This window comes from Panulirus ornatus, chromosome 1, assembly GCF_036320965.1.
Source record: "Panulirus ornatus isolate Po-2019 chromosome 1, ASM3632096v1, whole genome shotgun sequence".
NCBI classification, from domain to species: domain Eukaryota; kingdom Metazoa; phylum Arthropoda; class Malacostraca; order Decapoda; family Palinuridae; genus Panulirus; species Panulirus ornatus.
Window position 1 is genome coordinate 93,543,784 of NC_092224.1, and position 15,000 is coordinate 93,558,783.

Genomic DNA, 15,000 nt, shown 5'->3' on the forward strand with positions numbered 1-15,000 from the left:
TGTGTTGTCGACTGGTTAATCAAGACTTTCATTTTATACATGTATGCATACATATATATGACTCATGGTGCTTGCCTAAGGATTAGAGAATGTATGTATGTATAGCACCAATGTATAAAGGTAAATGGACAAAGTGAATGTTCGAATTGCTAAGGTATGTGTAGAGTGTTTCTGGCAAGCTGCGACCGAGAGAGGTGATCGAGAGGGTGGTGGAACGCACAGAGCTTCAGACTGGGGGGACTTGAATGTTTTCAATAGTGGTGGAGGATGTTTGGATTAAGCGTTTGCTTTGAAGAATCGGTTTGACAAATACTCATCAGAAACAGAGGAACTTGTAAGTGGTGTTTGTGGATCAGGGGAAATCGTATGATAGTGTTGGTAAGAGATGCTCTAGGGAAGGTGTAGGAGAAGAGCTATTGGGAAACAGCGAAATGCTTTTATCAAGAGATTAAGGCATGTGTTCAGGTGGGAAGAAATGAGGGCAGGTAAAAGGTGGATGCGCGGCATGCGCTTGTGTTGTAACTATGGCTATTCTATTTGTTTATGGATGGAGAGAGGGAGGTGAACATTCGGCTTTTCGACGGAGGGGCGGGTCTGTAGTCTGACGGGGGTGGGGAAACCTGATAGGAGAGTCAGTTGCTGTCAGATGACGACACGGTGATGGACGGTAGACGATTGGAATGAAATATAAATCGAGGTGGTGTTTAAACTTTGGTGAATGTGCGAAAAAATAATTCTACGAGTAAATACGAATAAAATTATGGTTATTAGAATTAGGGGTAGAGAGCGACATGTCAGTTGGAGTGAAAGTCTGACTGGAGAGAATTTGGAGGAAATGAAGCGTTTTAGAATCCTGAGCGTGGACGTGAGAGCGAACAGAACAATATCAACTGAAGTCAGCCATAGGGTGGGTGAGGGTGTAAAGTCTCTAGTGTGTGGAGAGAGAGAGAGAGAGAGAGAGAGAGAGAGAGAGAGAGAGAGAGAGAGAGAGAGAGAGAGAGAGAGAGAGAGAGGACAGCGCCGGTGAGTGCAAAGGTGGGCATGTTTGATGGCACAGTAGTCCTGACGGTGTTGGATGGATAAGCGACGTGGGTCCTAAATGATAGCAAAGAAACGGCAGAATGCGTTGACAATGGATGATCGAGGACAATACGAGGTGCGAGGAGGGTTGATCTGATGAGAAACGACAGGGTGAGAGAGAAGTGCCGTGGTAAAAGGAGAATGCAGGAGAGAGCCGAAGAAGGTTTGCTGAAATGGTTTGGACATTTGGAGAAGATGAGCGAGGAGAGGATGACTAAGAGGGAATACATCTCTGAAGGGAAGGGAACAAGGAGAATGGGGAAACCACGAAGGAGGTGGAAGGATGGAGTGAAAGATGCTTCAAAAGTGTTCGAGGCCTGTATCTGCAGGAGGTCGTAGGGCGTGCAATGGAAAGAGCGAATTGGACCGATGTGGTATACAGGGGGAAATTTACTATTACTGGGATGAACCAGGGCAAATAAAGAGGTCAGGGAAAACTACGGAAAGGATTCTGGGGACTGGTCATGGGTAGAGGACAATGGTAACGGAACATTATGCATAACATAACACGGAGAATGGATGCGAGCGACCGAGGCCAATTCTTCGTCTGTTCCTAGTGCTACCTCGCTAACGCGGGAAACGGTGAACATGGATGGATATATATATATATATATATATATATATATATATATATATATATATATACACACAAGAGAGAGAGAGAGAGAGAGAGAGAGAGAGAGAGAGAGAGAGAGAGAGAGATCCGACTATCATAAATAAAGACAGAAAGCATTAATCTCCTCGGACGCAGAGAGCGATTACTCTCGACACACTTGACCCCGCGAGGTGCCAGGCAGAAAGTCTACAGAACAGCTCAGCGAGGAGTCCTTCACTCCACCAGAATCAAACTCTGCAACACTGTGTAGTAGTTCCAACAACACGAAGTGGATAACTCGAGAAGAAAACTATCGAATCAAAATTATTTCCCCCCCTCTGGCCACAACACCTCATCACTTCTACATCACCTGGAGACTCCCTTCACCCTGACGTGGACCCACACATGAAGCGACCGAGACGGTTCGAATGAAGTCTCGCAGTCATAAACGAAACATTAGAGTCTTTCTAAACTGCGAATCAGTGAACCACTTCGAAGACCCACTACGAGGACGTATTCTCTACCACCATCTACACAGACCCTCCCATCATCCGCCACAGTACGGGACTTGGTCGCGGGTACGACAGGTCCTCAGGCGCGCGCACACACACACACAAACACACAGCTCTGCAGTCAAAGCCTCCCAGGCCAGGGACGCTCACGTTCCACTGTATCGGTTCAGGCACTCGAGTCATGCAAGGCGGTAATCAAACCACTTCTCGTTTTCGTCTCAGACGTCCGATCTTTCGCTTGAAAAAGAAAACAACATCAAGAAAACGGGATGCGTGAAGAAACTTAAAACTCTACCATTGCTCCTCGCACAGTCCTTCCTCAGTGTGCCTCCCAAGTTCTTACGGACAACCAAATCTCTGTCACCACACTCACAGCAGCCAAGTAAACAAAACTTGCCTTCGTCGAGCATCTGGCGGAAGCGGCCTCCGTGGCTGCCACACACAAAGGGGAGAACTTCTACAGTTTCTTCCCTTCACTGGTCACCTACAAGCGATCCATCACCAGAATTCCCGATCTTATATCGTCAAACAATTCGATTGAAACCAAACTCTTTCTGTATCGCTTTACACTTCCTGATCTGACAATTGTTATGCTTCCTGTTCTCCAATCTCGTGGGTGAATAGAATACGAAATGTTCTGATCCTTGAACAGTTTCCTTTCGCTCTACCTTCAGTGGAAACAAACAGATCTCCAGCGTTTCCTTACCTGTCCAGTCCAGTCCATACAAGAACCATCTTAGGTCAGCGTGGGACCATCTTTCTCTCTCTCTTTACCATAATAAAATCTTTTTTCGTCATTGTTGTTTTCCTTTTATCCCTCCCTCCTTCCCCTGGTGCACACAAGGGACTCTCTCCTGACACACACACACACACACACACACTGGTGTATCGTCCACTTCCAACACCTTAACGAACCCTCTCATTAAGCGTTCATTTATCTCTCGATATTTTCCTCAAACACACACGAGCCTGACGACAGTTTCTCAAGGGCAAGGTCAAGCTGCCTGCCACACGCATCGAGTAAAGAACTTTAGAACTAAAGATTCTGAACCTTGAGAAGTATTCATGAACAGGCTGACAGCACGGAGGAGAGAGAGAGAGAGAGAGAGCTGGTGATAAACAGATATGCAAAGAAAATGACCATCGGTCCGGTTGTTTACCGTCAAAGGCTACTTAAGAAGGAACCTAAGTCATCGCCATTTTAAAGTAATATCCCATGACGTTATTTCATTAAACTAGATCTGAAAATATATGATCTACGAAGAGTAAACTCGCTTATACATGAGTACTTAAAGGTAACTAAATCCAGCGAGCCAGGGCGCTACAGTTCCCTCAACTCGCTAGCACCAGGAGGGCGTGTGTGTGTGAGGCAAGGTGGACTGACCTGGGTTCCTGAAGTCTTCGAAGTAGCAGCAGGTGCCGCTGCCACCGTCGTCGTGGTAGGAGCCGTGGGAGTTCTTGCCCACGTACACCACAGGGTGGGTGCCCCCGTGCACCTGATAGTTGCCCCGGGTGCGCGTGTAGCGTCCGCTGTGCTGGAAGAACATGACTTCCGCTAGCCGCTCGTTGGTGCTGTCGACGTCACGCACCTGCCAACAGGCGAACAGGACCATGTCACTGTCTATAACCAGGATGGTGAATCTGCTACGATCCTGTCGTCCGTTTGACTTGCACTCTTACTGGTTCTGTTAATTGGTGTTACACAGCCTTTTATAACATTAGTTTATCGAGCCATACTTTACGGTACGTGTGTACGTGTGCTCATACATAGGGGTAGACATGGTACATACATACAAGGTTAATAAGACGGGGCAACAAGATCATACGTCTCTCAGCAACACACAGCCATTTGAAAGTAATAACACACATCCACATGGACTTTCAAACGTTTATACATGTTCAATCCTACAAAGATGATACCTCAAGTGGGATCCAAGCCTCCACACTCACGCGCTGCCTCTATAACTCTTAAAAGCTTACAGAGCATTCGATCCCTATTCCTCTAACACCATCTTCTCGATATATCTCAGGTTTTAATCATCTCTCTCAGCGTAACATATCAACCATGTTCTGGCCATCTCCCCTGTACCTTATAATATACTTCTGTACGCAAACTTAATCAGCCTATTATCTGCTATACAGCGTACATAACCCACAACATCCTCATAGGTTTTCATCCAATACCATACTCGATTATTTCCTCAGATATTCACCTTCAACTTGATAACACAAGTTATCCATCTCTCCTGGTCTTATTATTGATGTATCCTCACTTATATACGTTCTGGGTTTCCGATCCGCACCTCACCGTCAGGACATAATACTCCTCGAAGCAGGTTTCCTACACGAACGACGCTGAAAAATTTTCTGCCATTCACCAGTAACCTTTCATTAAATCTCTAAATTTTCTTCCTCTCGCACGCCTCTCCTTTCAACCTCGGCTTTCAACCAATGTGACTATCACTGAATGAACTCCCAAAAGGTCCTCACCAGACAAACTACCAAAAAAATGTCCTAAAAAATAAAAAAAAGGAAAATAAAAGACTAGCGTCTTACCTTTATTTACAATCACTCTTAGCCTTCCTGTCTCACACATACATATTCAAACCGTCACCACCTGTCTACCAAACTCTTCCTTAGATTCAGCTATACAACACAGCGTCATCTGCATACAACAACAGCAGCAGATGCAGATGCAGCAGCAACAATTATCTCTCCCTCATGTCTTTCCACGACTGATCTGTCCACCACAGCCACCTCGCCTCCCGCTCACGTCACACGCACCGACCCTAGTGTTGTTATGCGTGCGAGACGCCGCCACTCACCTTAACAACGACGTGTTCCCAGTCTGCGTTATGGCTTCCTACTCCCGGGGAACATGTGTCTTGGTAACCGTAGAAGAACCAGTAAGCTGCACGGAGCGACAGGCATTGCATGAAACAAACAGTCAACGGGTTAGTAGAAGACTAAAACTGAAGTTAAAGATTATCGTACTTGAGCATTTGAAAGATCGTACACTGAGGTAAAGATAACGTACTCAAATTTTCTTAATGTATTCTAAAGCATAGTACTTGAGGGCATGAAAGTTAAAGTACTCAAGATTTCTTCAAATGCTTTTCACGGGAGTTCAGCAACCATCTCAAGAGGTTTATTTCATAAAAGAAAATGGTTAGATTTAATTATCAATCCTAACGCATCGTTAGCATACCGCATAGGGTAGATGGCGTTGCCATAAGGGGTTGGTCATCCTATTTGTAGGATTACGTCATCATGCACACAAGCGAGGTCAAACTATAGTGTTCAAGAAGGTTAGAATCACCATGGAAACCAGTCATCATCGTACTACGGCATTCAAAACATCGTACTTCAGAAGATTCAAGTTAACGTACCTGAAAAAGGTCTGGTGGTCTTATTTCAAGGTCAAGATCGTTGTCCGTTGTGGTTTTCGTCTCATATTTTATTCCCCCCTCGATGTCATTCGGAAACCTGTCTTGTGTCTGCGTACCGTCAGATGGTCTACATCGTCAACTGGGCCAGAAACGAGTTCGGAAAAATGTCTTATGTACTTTACGTGTAATGCTATCACCATCATTACCTTGAACAGGCCATCATGTAAGTCTTCTATCGCAATGGACAAGGTGGGGTTACAGCTAGGACTCTCTCTCTCTCTCTCTCTCTCTCTCTCTCTCTCTCTCTCTCTCTCTCTCTCTCTCTCTCAGCCTTCTCTAATATGGCCCTCACCACCGCATGATCCATCTCACCAACATGCACGTAATCCCCAACACTGCATGACCCTTCTCTCTCACCAACATGCACGTAATCCCCAACACTGCATGACCCTTCTCTCTCACCAACATACACGTTGTCCGCAACACAACATAACCAGGTCTCTCTCACCAACATACACGTGTTCCCTACCACCACATAACCAGGTCTCTCTCACCAACATACACGTGTTCCCTACCACCACATAACCAGGTCTCTCTCACCAACATACACGTGTTCACTACCACCACATAACCAGGTCTCTCACCAACATACACGTGTTCACTACCACCACATAACCAGGTCTCTCTCACCAACATACACGTGTTCCCTACCATCACATAACCAGGTCTCTCACCAACATACACGTGTTCCCCAACACAATATAACCAGGTCTCTCTCACCAACATACACGTGTTCCCTACCACCACATAACCAGGTCTCTCTCACCAACATACACGTGTTCACTACCACCACATAACTAGGTCTCTCTCACCAATATACACGTGTTCCCTACCACAACATAACCAGGTCTCTCTCACCAACATACACGTGTTCACTACCACAACATAACCAGGTCTCTCTCACCAACATGCACGTGGTCGTCGCACTGCATGGCCCGCCAGTAGGTGGCCACGTGTCCGTCCATGCTGGTGTAGTCAAGGTTACAAATGCTGTAAGAGTTGCCAGCCTTGCGCGCCTCGTAGTACTCAGCAGCAGAGGATGGGAAGCACTTCCCACTATGACCCTGGCGGTAACATACGGTATTAACATCAATGATGATGATTAGGAAAACATACGATAACATCAATGATGATTACGAAAACCTCTTAACATATGATAACATTAATGATTAGAAAAGCCCCTTAACTAAGATATTAACAATGATGATTAGGAAAACATCTTAACATATGATAACATTAATGATTAGAAAAGCCCCTTAACTAAGATAGCAACAATGATGATTAGGAAAACATCTTAACATATGATAACATTAATGATTAGAAAAGCCCCTTAACTAAGATAGCAACAATGATGATTAGGAAAGCCCCTTAACATATGATATCAGCAATAATTATTAGAAAAAGTCCCTTACTATCTAGTAGAAATATATAGAAATTTTGGCAGTGTTGTTCTCTTTTCCTTCTTCTACAGGTATTACTTCGATCTCTTGTCCCTTCGAAGCGACTGATTATGCGACTCTTGCCTTTTAGCTACAGTGCACACCACTGGCCAAGCAACAATCACCGTGGGGTAACTAGCAATTCAAGGGTGGGCCATTAGCATGTCGTTTCTTCCCTAGACTATGTTTTTCCTCCCTTGCCTTTCTATATCTTTACATGTCGTTTTCTTCCTGAGACTATATTTTTCCTCTTGCCTTTCTATATCTATTTATTTCATTTAAAGCATGACCTCGATGAAGCACAGCCTTCTTTATTACCAAGCCTACTGCTACTACTAAACTCACCAGTGTACAAGAAATTGCATAGTAACCAGTTATTTTTAGTATATACAAACGTACCCGTGTAATGAACGACGCGAAAGTCAATTTTCATATCAACGAGCGTGCATCTGTAACTATATAAGGCATGCAATTAAAAAACGAGCAATATATGTGCATGACAGCTTACGATGTATACAGTATGTATGAATACGTACACAAGTAGTAAAATCATTGCCTGCAGTACGAAACATAGAAGTTCACATTCCTCTTCACAGCGTGTGGCAGGAGGTGACACGGCGCCAGATTTCACAAACGGTTGGCTCACGGCGTATTGAATCCTCCCCACAACACATAAGCAGCAATGAAGGAGATACAAGAGATCAAATCCTTCTTGAATCCTCCCCACAATACATAAGCAGCAATGAAGGAGACAAGAGATCAAATCCTTCTTGTCCTCTTGGAATGTCTTAGAAATCGCTCGAGAGTTCTCTTTTTCTTCAAGTCCTCATCTTGGCTACGTTTCATTCCCAGGAGCCACAGGCATCCAAGGATGGCCACTCTGTACTCCAGCATTACCTCCTACACACACCTCAGCAACACCACACCGTCGTAGGGCAGCAGCCCAGACTAGTTCTATTACCGTGTCTCTGATGCTGTCAGTGGCTCATCCTACTCGCAGACACTCCTCCGCCTCCTTGACAACTCCCAGACTACCTTCCTCTCCCCCCGACATCCCTGGGGCAAGACTGTGAAATCGCCACTTGTCACACAGCACTCTCGGTACAGCGCTTTACTCACTGACACACTTTTGAGACTGAAGAATTCTCCCGAGAGTGACCCAAACTTCTGCACCATCCTCAGTGCTGCCCTCCATCTGTCCAGATGTCCAAATGGATTTCAATTTGTTTTCCCTCAATACAAAAGTCAACAAGCCCACAGTTCTCTCGAAAAGTGACATTCCCTTACCATCACCCCGAGCGTCAGCTGGGCTTTACCACAGAGCCAAGCAGGTAACACAGACGACCCATCCCCTAGCAGTATGTTCATATGAAGACCTCCTCCTCAACCACCACCCACTACCTCGTGAGCTTCCTCGATTTTATCCATCGTCTTCTAGTTAAGAGGCAAGGCATCTCCCGACTCTTCGATGGCTTCACTAAATCTTTCGGTCTGGTGGGTCATAGCAATCAATAAATCCACTAAATTATGGCTGACGAGAAGTTGCTCAGTTCATGGCCTGCAGACTCCCTCGGCCAGTGTCAGCTGTGTGTGTTATGACTGGCTAGGTTCTGCACCTTACATTCCTCGCTTGTGGCGTCCCACAGGACGAAGCACTGGGACCTTTGCGTTTCCTCATCCTTATTAATGGTGACCTGACGCGTGTACACACCCGCTGGAAGTAGGTCAACGACTCTACCACTGGTATAGACGGTAACAACAGCCCTCCCGACCCTCTCGTCTACAAAAGGATACACCTTCGACAACCTCCCAATGCTGAACCACCGCTAGCCACGCCACCGTCAGGAGAATCCAACACCAGCCAGAGTCATGAAACTCCCAGCGTTGCTCAGAGCCATGTCCCACACACCTGCACAAAGGTGTTCAGTCCATCTCGAGGACATCACTTTGGACGATAGGAACACGTCAGGACCATCGTCAAATCCTACTCACCTTTGCCCCTCCCGCCTGGTCGACCCCCACCAGACAACAGGAGCTACTAAGAAAAGGTGAAGGAAAAAGGCATGCAATATCATCCTCAGTCCCTTTTACACCCTTATCGAAATGAATTTTAAACAATTCTCCATCTCCTCTAACTCTCTCCAACACCTCATTCCAACTGTTCTAGAAGAAACCACTGAACTGTCCTCGCCACCGTCGCCTCCTGCCACCCGAGATCCCTCATCCCAGTGTTACAGTTCGGCATCACAACCACATCGAGTGCCATCCAAGATGGTAATGACCGCTACATGAACAGCCACATCCCCAATCATTGTGGACATCATCAATCATTTGATTACATATCAACATCTGCTCTGGTATATTGGTATACAAAGCTTGATTAACATCTGCCAAATGGATTCAGTGTTCATGACGTATACGTATTAACATCTGCCAAATGGATTCAGCGTTCATGACGTATACGTATTAACATCTGCCAAATGGATTCAGCGTTCATGGTGTATATGTATTAACATCTGCCAAATGGATTCAGCGTTCATGGTGTATACGTATCAACATCTGCCAAATGGATTCAGCGTTCATGGTGTATATGTATTAACATCTGCCAAATGGATTCAGCGTTCATGACGTATACGTATTAACATCTGCCAAATGGATTCAGCGTTCATGACGTATACGTATTAACATCTGCCAAAAGGATTCAGCGTTCATGGTGTATATGTATTAACATCTGCCAAATGGAGTCAGCGTTCATGACGTATACGTATTAACATCTGCCAAATGGATTCAGCGTTCATGGTGTATACGTATCAACATCTGCCAAATGGATTCAGCGTTCATGGTGTATATGTATTAACATCTGCCAAATGGATTCAGCGTTCATGGTGTATATGTATTAACATCTGCCTTGGCTGCGATATATCCCTTAACCAGTCTATCACTGATTATCATCATCATCAAAATCACTTCACACGGCATATACGTATTAGCTCCCTGGTGTCACGTCTACACTCACCTGCTGGGAATCGAACATCAGGCGTGGGGCGTACTTCTCCGCCACCTCCCGCGCCACCCACGCCCAACCTAGAGGACAGGGACAAGAGATGGTTTAACTGACCCATGACGCCACGCCATCCAGCTTACTCATGCACCCACAATAGCTACCAGACTCACCTCATCCAGCTAACCCACCTGACCCAAAATGATCACCTATCCAGACTACTTTCGTCACCCAATGAAATCATAGCATCTTCTACCCTCCGTCGTCTCCCATCTGCCTCATAACCTTACCTATATCCTTCACCTTAACCTAGGTCGTCTCTTAAACACCTCATCCAGGCACCTGAACGCCTCTGCCACACCTGTTCCTCATCACGTACAATGCTAGTATACACAGGGTATACTACTATGTACCAGTAAACTCACACCCGTCATCCAACAGCCACTAACCACTGTACTAACTGCACAATGCTCGTTACAACACAATGATTTCACATTTTACTCTACAGCAAACTAAACGTAGAACATAGGAACACTCAGCTACTACAGTGATTTGATCTAATTCTCTCTACCTCGGAAATACCTTTAACTTACACCATTAACTCCTCAATATTCAAACTCTTCCCAACTATAACCATGCAATACACGAAGATTAATCTACAACAGAATGAAATACAAGCTCTAGTCTCGGCAACACAAAAGACTAATTCTGGAATACATCGAGTTAGTCATATGTTGAATACATACCGAACCAATCTTACCATACACAAATATCATACTTCAACGCACTCACAGTCTCTTAAATAGTAATACCACGGAACTCCCTGGTACGTCAAGCAAAATATGAACTATGTGGTACACAAATACAGCAAATTCTGCAATACAAGAACCCTATAAAACACCCGATACAAAAAAAAAAGAGACTGACTTTATGGAAATAGAAACAATTATCCAATTCGTAACCTAATTACAATTCTCTACATGACCGATCAACCCCTAGGTACCTAATCACGTTAATTGGGTCGTAACGACTCTTTTTTTGGGGGGGGGCGTCGTCAGCAATACCATACAAGACCCAGGTCTTACCTTGAGCCAGGAGAAGGCCGAGGATAATAAGCGTCACTCATGATGGTCGAGGGTAAGGTGGTCCTTGAGGACGACAACATCACAAGCAGGAGGAGCAGCACCAGCAGGAGGACGAACAGCACTGCAACACAAGGGATTATGGTATGCCCTCCTACGGCCTACAGTGCCGCCCCCCCCCAACTTACCCTCTCCCTCCCAAGGCGAAGACCAACCCACCCACCCCATCGAAGATAAGATTGTCACTTCATAACAACAGCTGGCGCTGGGAACTCCCACCTGGGCCACACACACACACAACACACACACACACACACACACCACTTTTCAACAACATAGTATAGGAAGGGACGGGGGGGGGTGTTTCCTTACTAACATCCCCCCTCCCCACTATCATCGACCCAAAAGCCTTATGGATAGTTCCTACAAGCGAACGTCAGCTCTCATAGAGAGAGAGAGAGAGAGAGAGAGAGAGAGAGAGAGAGAGAGAGAGAGAGAGAGAGAGAGAATCATTAAATGAGATATTGAGTAATTAATTCCTCCCACACAGTAAAACGACGGTACAGTGCATATTGTGCACAGAAAAGTGAGAAACATTTACAGGCGAGGGGGGCGAAAATTCTGGGGGCCTTGAAGAATGTGTGGAAGTCGAGAACATTATCTCGGAAAGCAAAAATGGGTATGTTTGAAGGAATAGTGGTTCCAACAATGTTGTATGGTTGCGAGGCGTGGGCTATGGATAGAGTTGTGCGCAGGAGGATGGATGTGCTGGAAATGAGATGTTTGAGGACAATGTGTGGTGTGAGGTGGTTTGATCGAGTGAGTAACGTAAGGGTAAGAGAGATGTGTGGAAATAAAAAGAGCGTGGTTGAGAGAGCAGAAGAGGGTGTTTTGAAGTGGTTTGGGCACATGGAGAGAATGAGTGAGGAAAGATTGACCAAGAGGATATATGTGTCGGAGGTGGAGGGAACGAGGAGAAGAGGGAGACCAAATTGGAGGTGGAAAGATGGAGTGAAAAAGATTTTGTGTGATCGGGGCCTGAACATGCAGGAGGGTGAAAGGAGGGCAAGGACTAGAGTGAATTGGAGCGATGTGGTATACCGGGGTTGACGTGCTGTCAGTGGATTGAATCAAGGCATGTGAAGCGTCTGGGGTAAACCATGGAAAGCTGTGTAGGTATGTATATTTGCGTGTGTGGACGTATGTATATACATGTGTATGGGGGGGGGGGGGGGGTTGGGCCATTTCTTTCGTCTGTTTCCTTGCGCTACCTCGCAAACGCGGGAGACAGCGAAAAAAAAAAAAAAAAAAAAAAAATATATATATATATATATATATATATATATATATATATATATATATATATATATATATAGAATACTAAATCTAATTCTGTCATTATGACTATCGACCCGTTTATACGATAGGAAATTAACCCAGACATTATCGAACTTCTGGCTAATATATGTCAACACTGAACACATCCCATTTTACGATGTACTATCCCAAGCACCTGCTGGGGGGGGCGGCACTGGCTGCCCACAATCTACCGACTCCACTCCACGTACAGAGGATCTATAAACTCCTCAAACCCGTATGACCACCATTTGAAACACTGTGACAACGAAGTACACTGTCAACTGTTTCTATGGATGCCAAGAGCATCGCATTTACCTTATACCTGACACAACATTCACACAGACATTACACTAACACCTCAACACGTAATCCTATTAGATATTTGTGCACATATCTTAAGACGTCACCTCACATAATAGCTTTAAGTAGTGACAAATGGAGGCAGGACACAATACACTCCACCTCTTGATGGTGGGCAGAGTCGAATATACGCTAGTCAGGACGACACAGCTCGTACACAAAGTGTACTATTGAACAGCCAGTTTTGACACACACACACACACACACAATCACCCTAGTGGCAAGGTCTGAACTAACTTACCTTCCGTCCAACACTCCAAGACGAAAACTATCGGAGCTCTATTTGTACCAGTTCGAACGTTACGATGAGGTTCGAGCGTTATCCCGAACTCCGATTCGAGATATCTCGAAAAGTGGTTTCCCTCGCTTCGATCTGGTGTATCAACGAGCGAACTGCCTTATGAAGACCAAACCCTCCGCTGTAAACCCTGCAGTCTTCTGTTCATAGAAAATATACACATAATGCATGAGATGGATACACACGATACATACACTGTATGAATACAAACTACACAGCAACATGCATTTGTGTGTAATATTCTAATAACTTTATCATGAAGGCGAAGAAAGATTCTCTCAGATGGATATAAAAAACATTGGAAAACTGACACCACTTCACAGTAACACACACACACACACACACACACACACACACACACGTGTATATATATATATATATATATATATATATATATATATATATATATATATATATATATATTTTCTTTTCTTTCTTTCAAACCATTCGCCATTTCCCGCATTAGCGAGGTAGTGTTAAGAACAGAGGACTGAGCCTTTGAGGGACTACCCTCACCTGGCCCAATTCTCTGTTCCTTCTTTTGGAAAATTAAAAAAAGAAAAAAAAAAAACGAGTTATCTACAGGAAGAGCAATAATGGCTCCACATACTGGCCCTCGAGACGACTTGAGCACAACTCCTCCGATCTGACAGATACATCTACAGAGAAACTACCATCAGAAACATAGGCCAAAAGAAACTGTATATACGAGCAGTACGAGAGGGGTTAGGATGACACGCGTCGATAGGCATAGCTGGCAATGCCATGGTGTCTGCGTTCGAAGAGCATGACGTGTATACATCATACCACCGCAGGTTCAGTTTACCCTCCCACGCAGACATCCGTGCTCTGTATATTCATCAGGAATTGAAAGCAGCGCCGTAGTGTGATTTTCAGTGAATCATTCGTAATATATCGCATTTAAGGGATACGTTATGAGTTCATTGGTTGAGGACCTACGCAGTGTCAGTTTACACTCCACTAAGACATACGTTCTCTCTGAACTACTGATAAAGATACGTTCTCTCTGAACCAGTGATAAAGATACGTTCTGTATGATGTACTGGACATGAAATGTGTGAGGACAATATGTGGTGTGAGGTGGTTTGATCGAATAAGTAATGTAAGGGTAAGAGAGATGTGTGGAAATAAAAAGAGCGTGGTTGAGAGAGCAGAAGAGGGTGTTTTGAAATGGTTTGGTCACATGGAGAAAATGAGTGAGGAAAGATTGACCAAGAGGATATATGTGTCGGAGGTGGAGGGAACGAGGAGAAGTGGGAGACCAAATTGGGATGGAAGGATGGATGAAAAGAGTTTGAGTACTCGAGGCCTGAACATACATACAGGAGGGGGGGATGGGTGTTACTAGAATCCGCCTGCTCGAAATTACACCACGAGTGAAAAGTCACCTTTGGCGACGCTATACCATTAGTTCAGTTTCGTCAAAGAACTTCTCATGGCAAAGACTTCTTCATTTCCTCTCTACTTAGAGGCAGCGCAGCCTTGTATTGCAGGAAGTTTTAGACAGAGGACCTTGGTAACACCAAGACTTCTTCACATAAATATATAACATACTAACCTCCAACAGCCAGGATCGAACCCGGGTCCCCTGCGTAGGAGGCGGGCGCACAACCGCTAGGCTATGTAATATGATAGTGTCCATTCATATACTCTACTTACGTAAATGAAATATATATCATCATCGCTATGTAACCTATACTGTACTATATGACTACATTACGCATTTATATTCATTCTTCACAACCATGTACCATACAGAGACGTGGTGTTATTGTCTGAGCAGAGCAATGAAACACTTTAAGGT

General features: G+C 44.8%; 1 protein-coding gene across 3 annotated transcripts in view; it reads right to left on the reverse strand.

The window, feature by feature from the left end:
* Positions 1-15,000, reverse strand: part of LOC139751088 (uncharacterized) — a 241,022-nt gene that overhangs the window by 2,711 nt on the left and 223,311 nt on the right. Inside the window, exons 3-8 of one of the 3 annotated variants that reach the window (XM_071666193.1) lie at positions 13,119-13,315; positions 11,162-11,282; positions 10,092-10,159; positions 6,541-6,700; positions 5,013-5,098; positions 3,572-3,776 (exon numbers count right to left, since the gene is read on the reverse strand). In XM_071666193.1, the coding sequence (XP_071522294.1) occupies positions 3,572-3,776; positions 5,013-5,098; positions 6,541-6,700; positions 10,092-10,109 (469 nt within the window). In that variant the 5' untranslated portion in view covers positions 10,110-10,159; positions 11,162-11,282; positions 13,119-13,315. Of the gene's footprint in view, positions 1-3,571; positions 3,777-5,012; positions 5,099-6,540; positions 6,701-10,091; positions 10,160-11,161; positions 11,335-13,118; positions 13,316-15,000 lie in introns of those variants that run through there. The other 2 variants (XM_071666205.1, XM_071666199.1) reach the window with 2 other exon arrangements.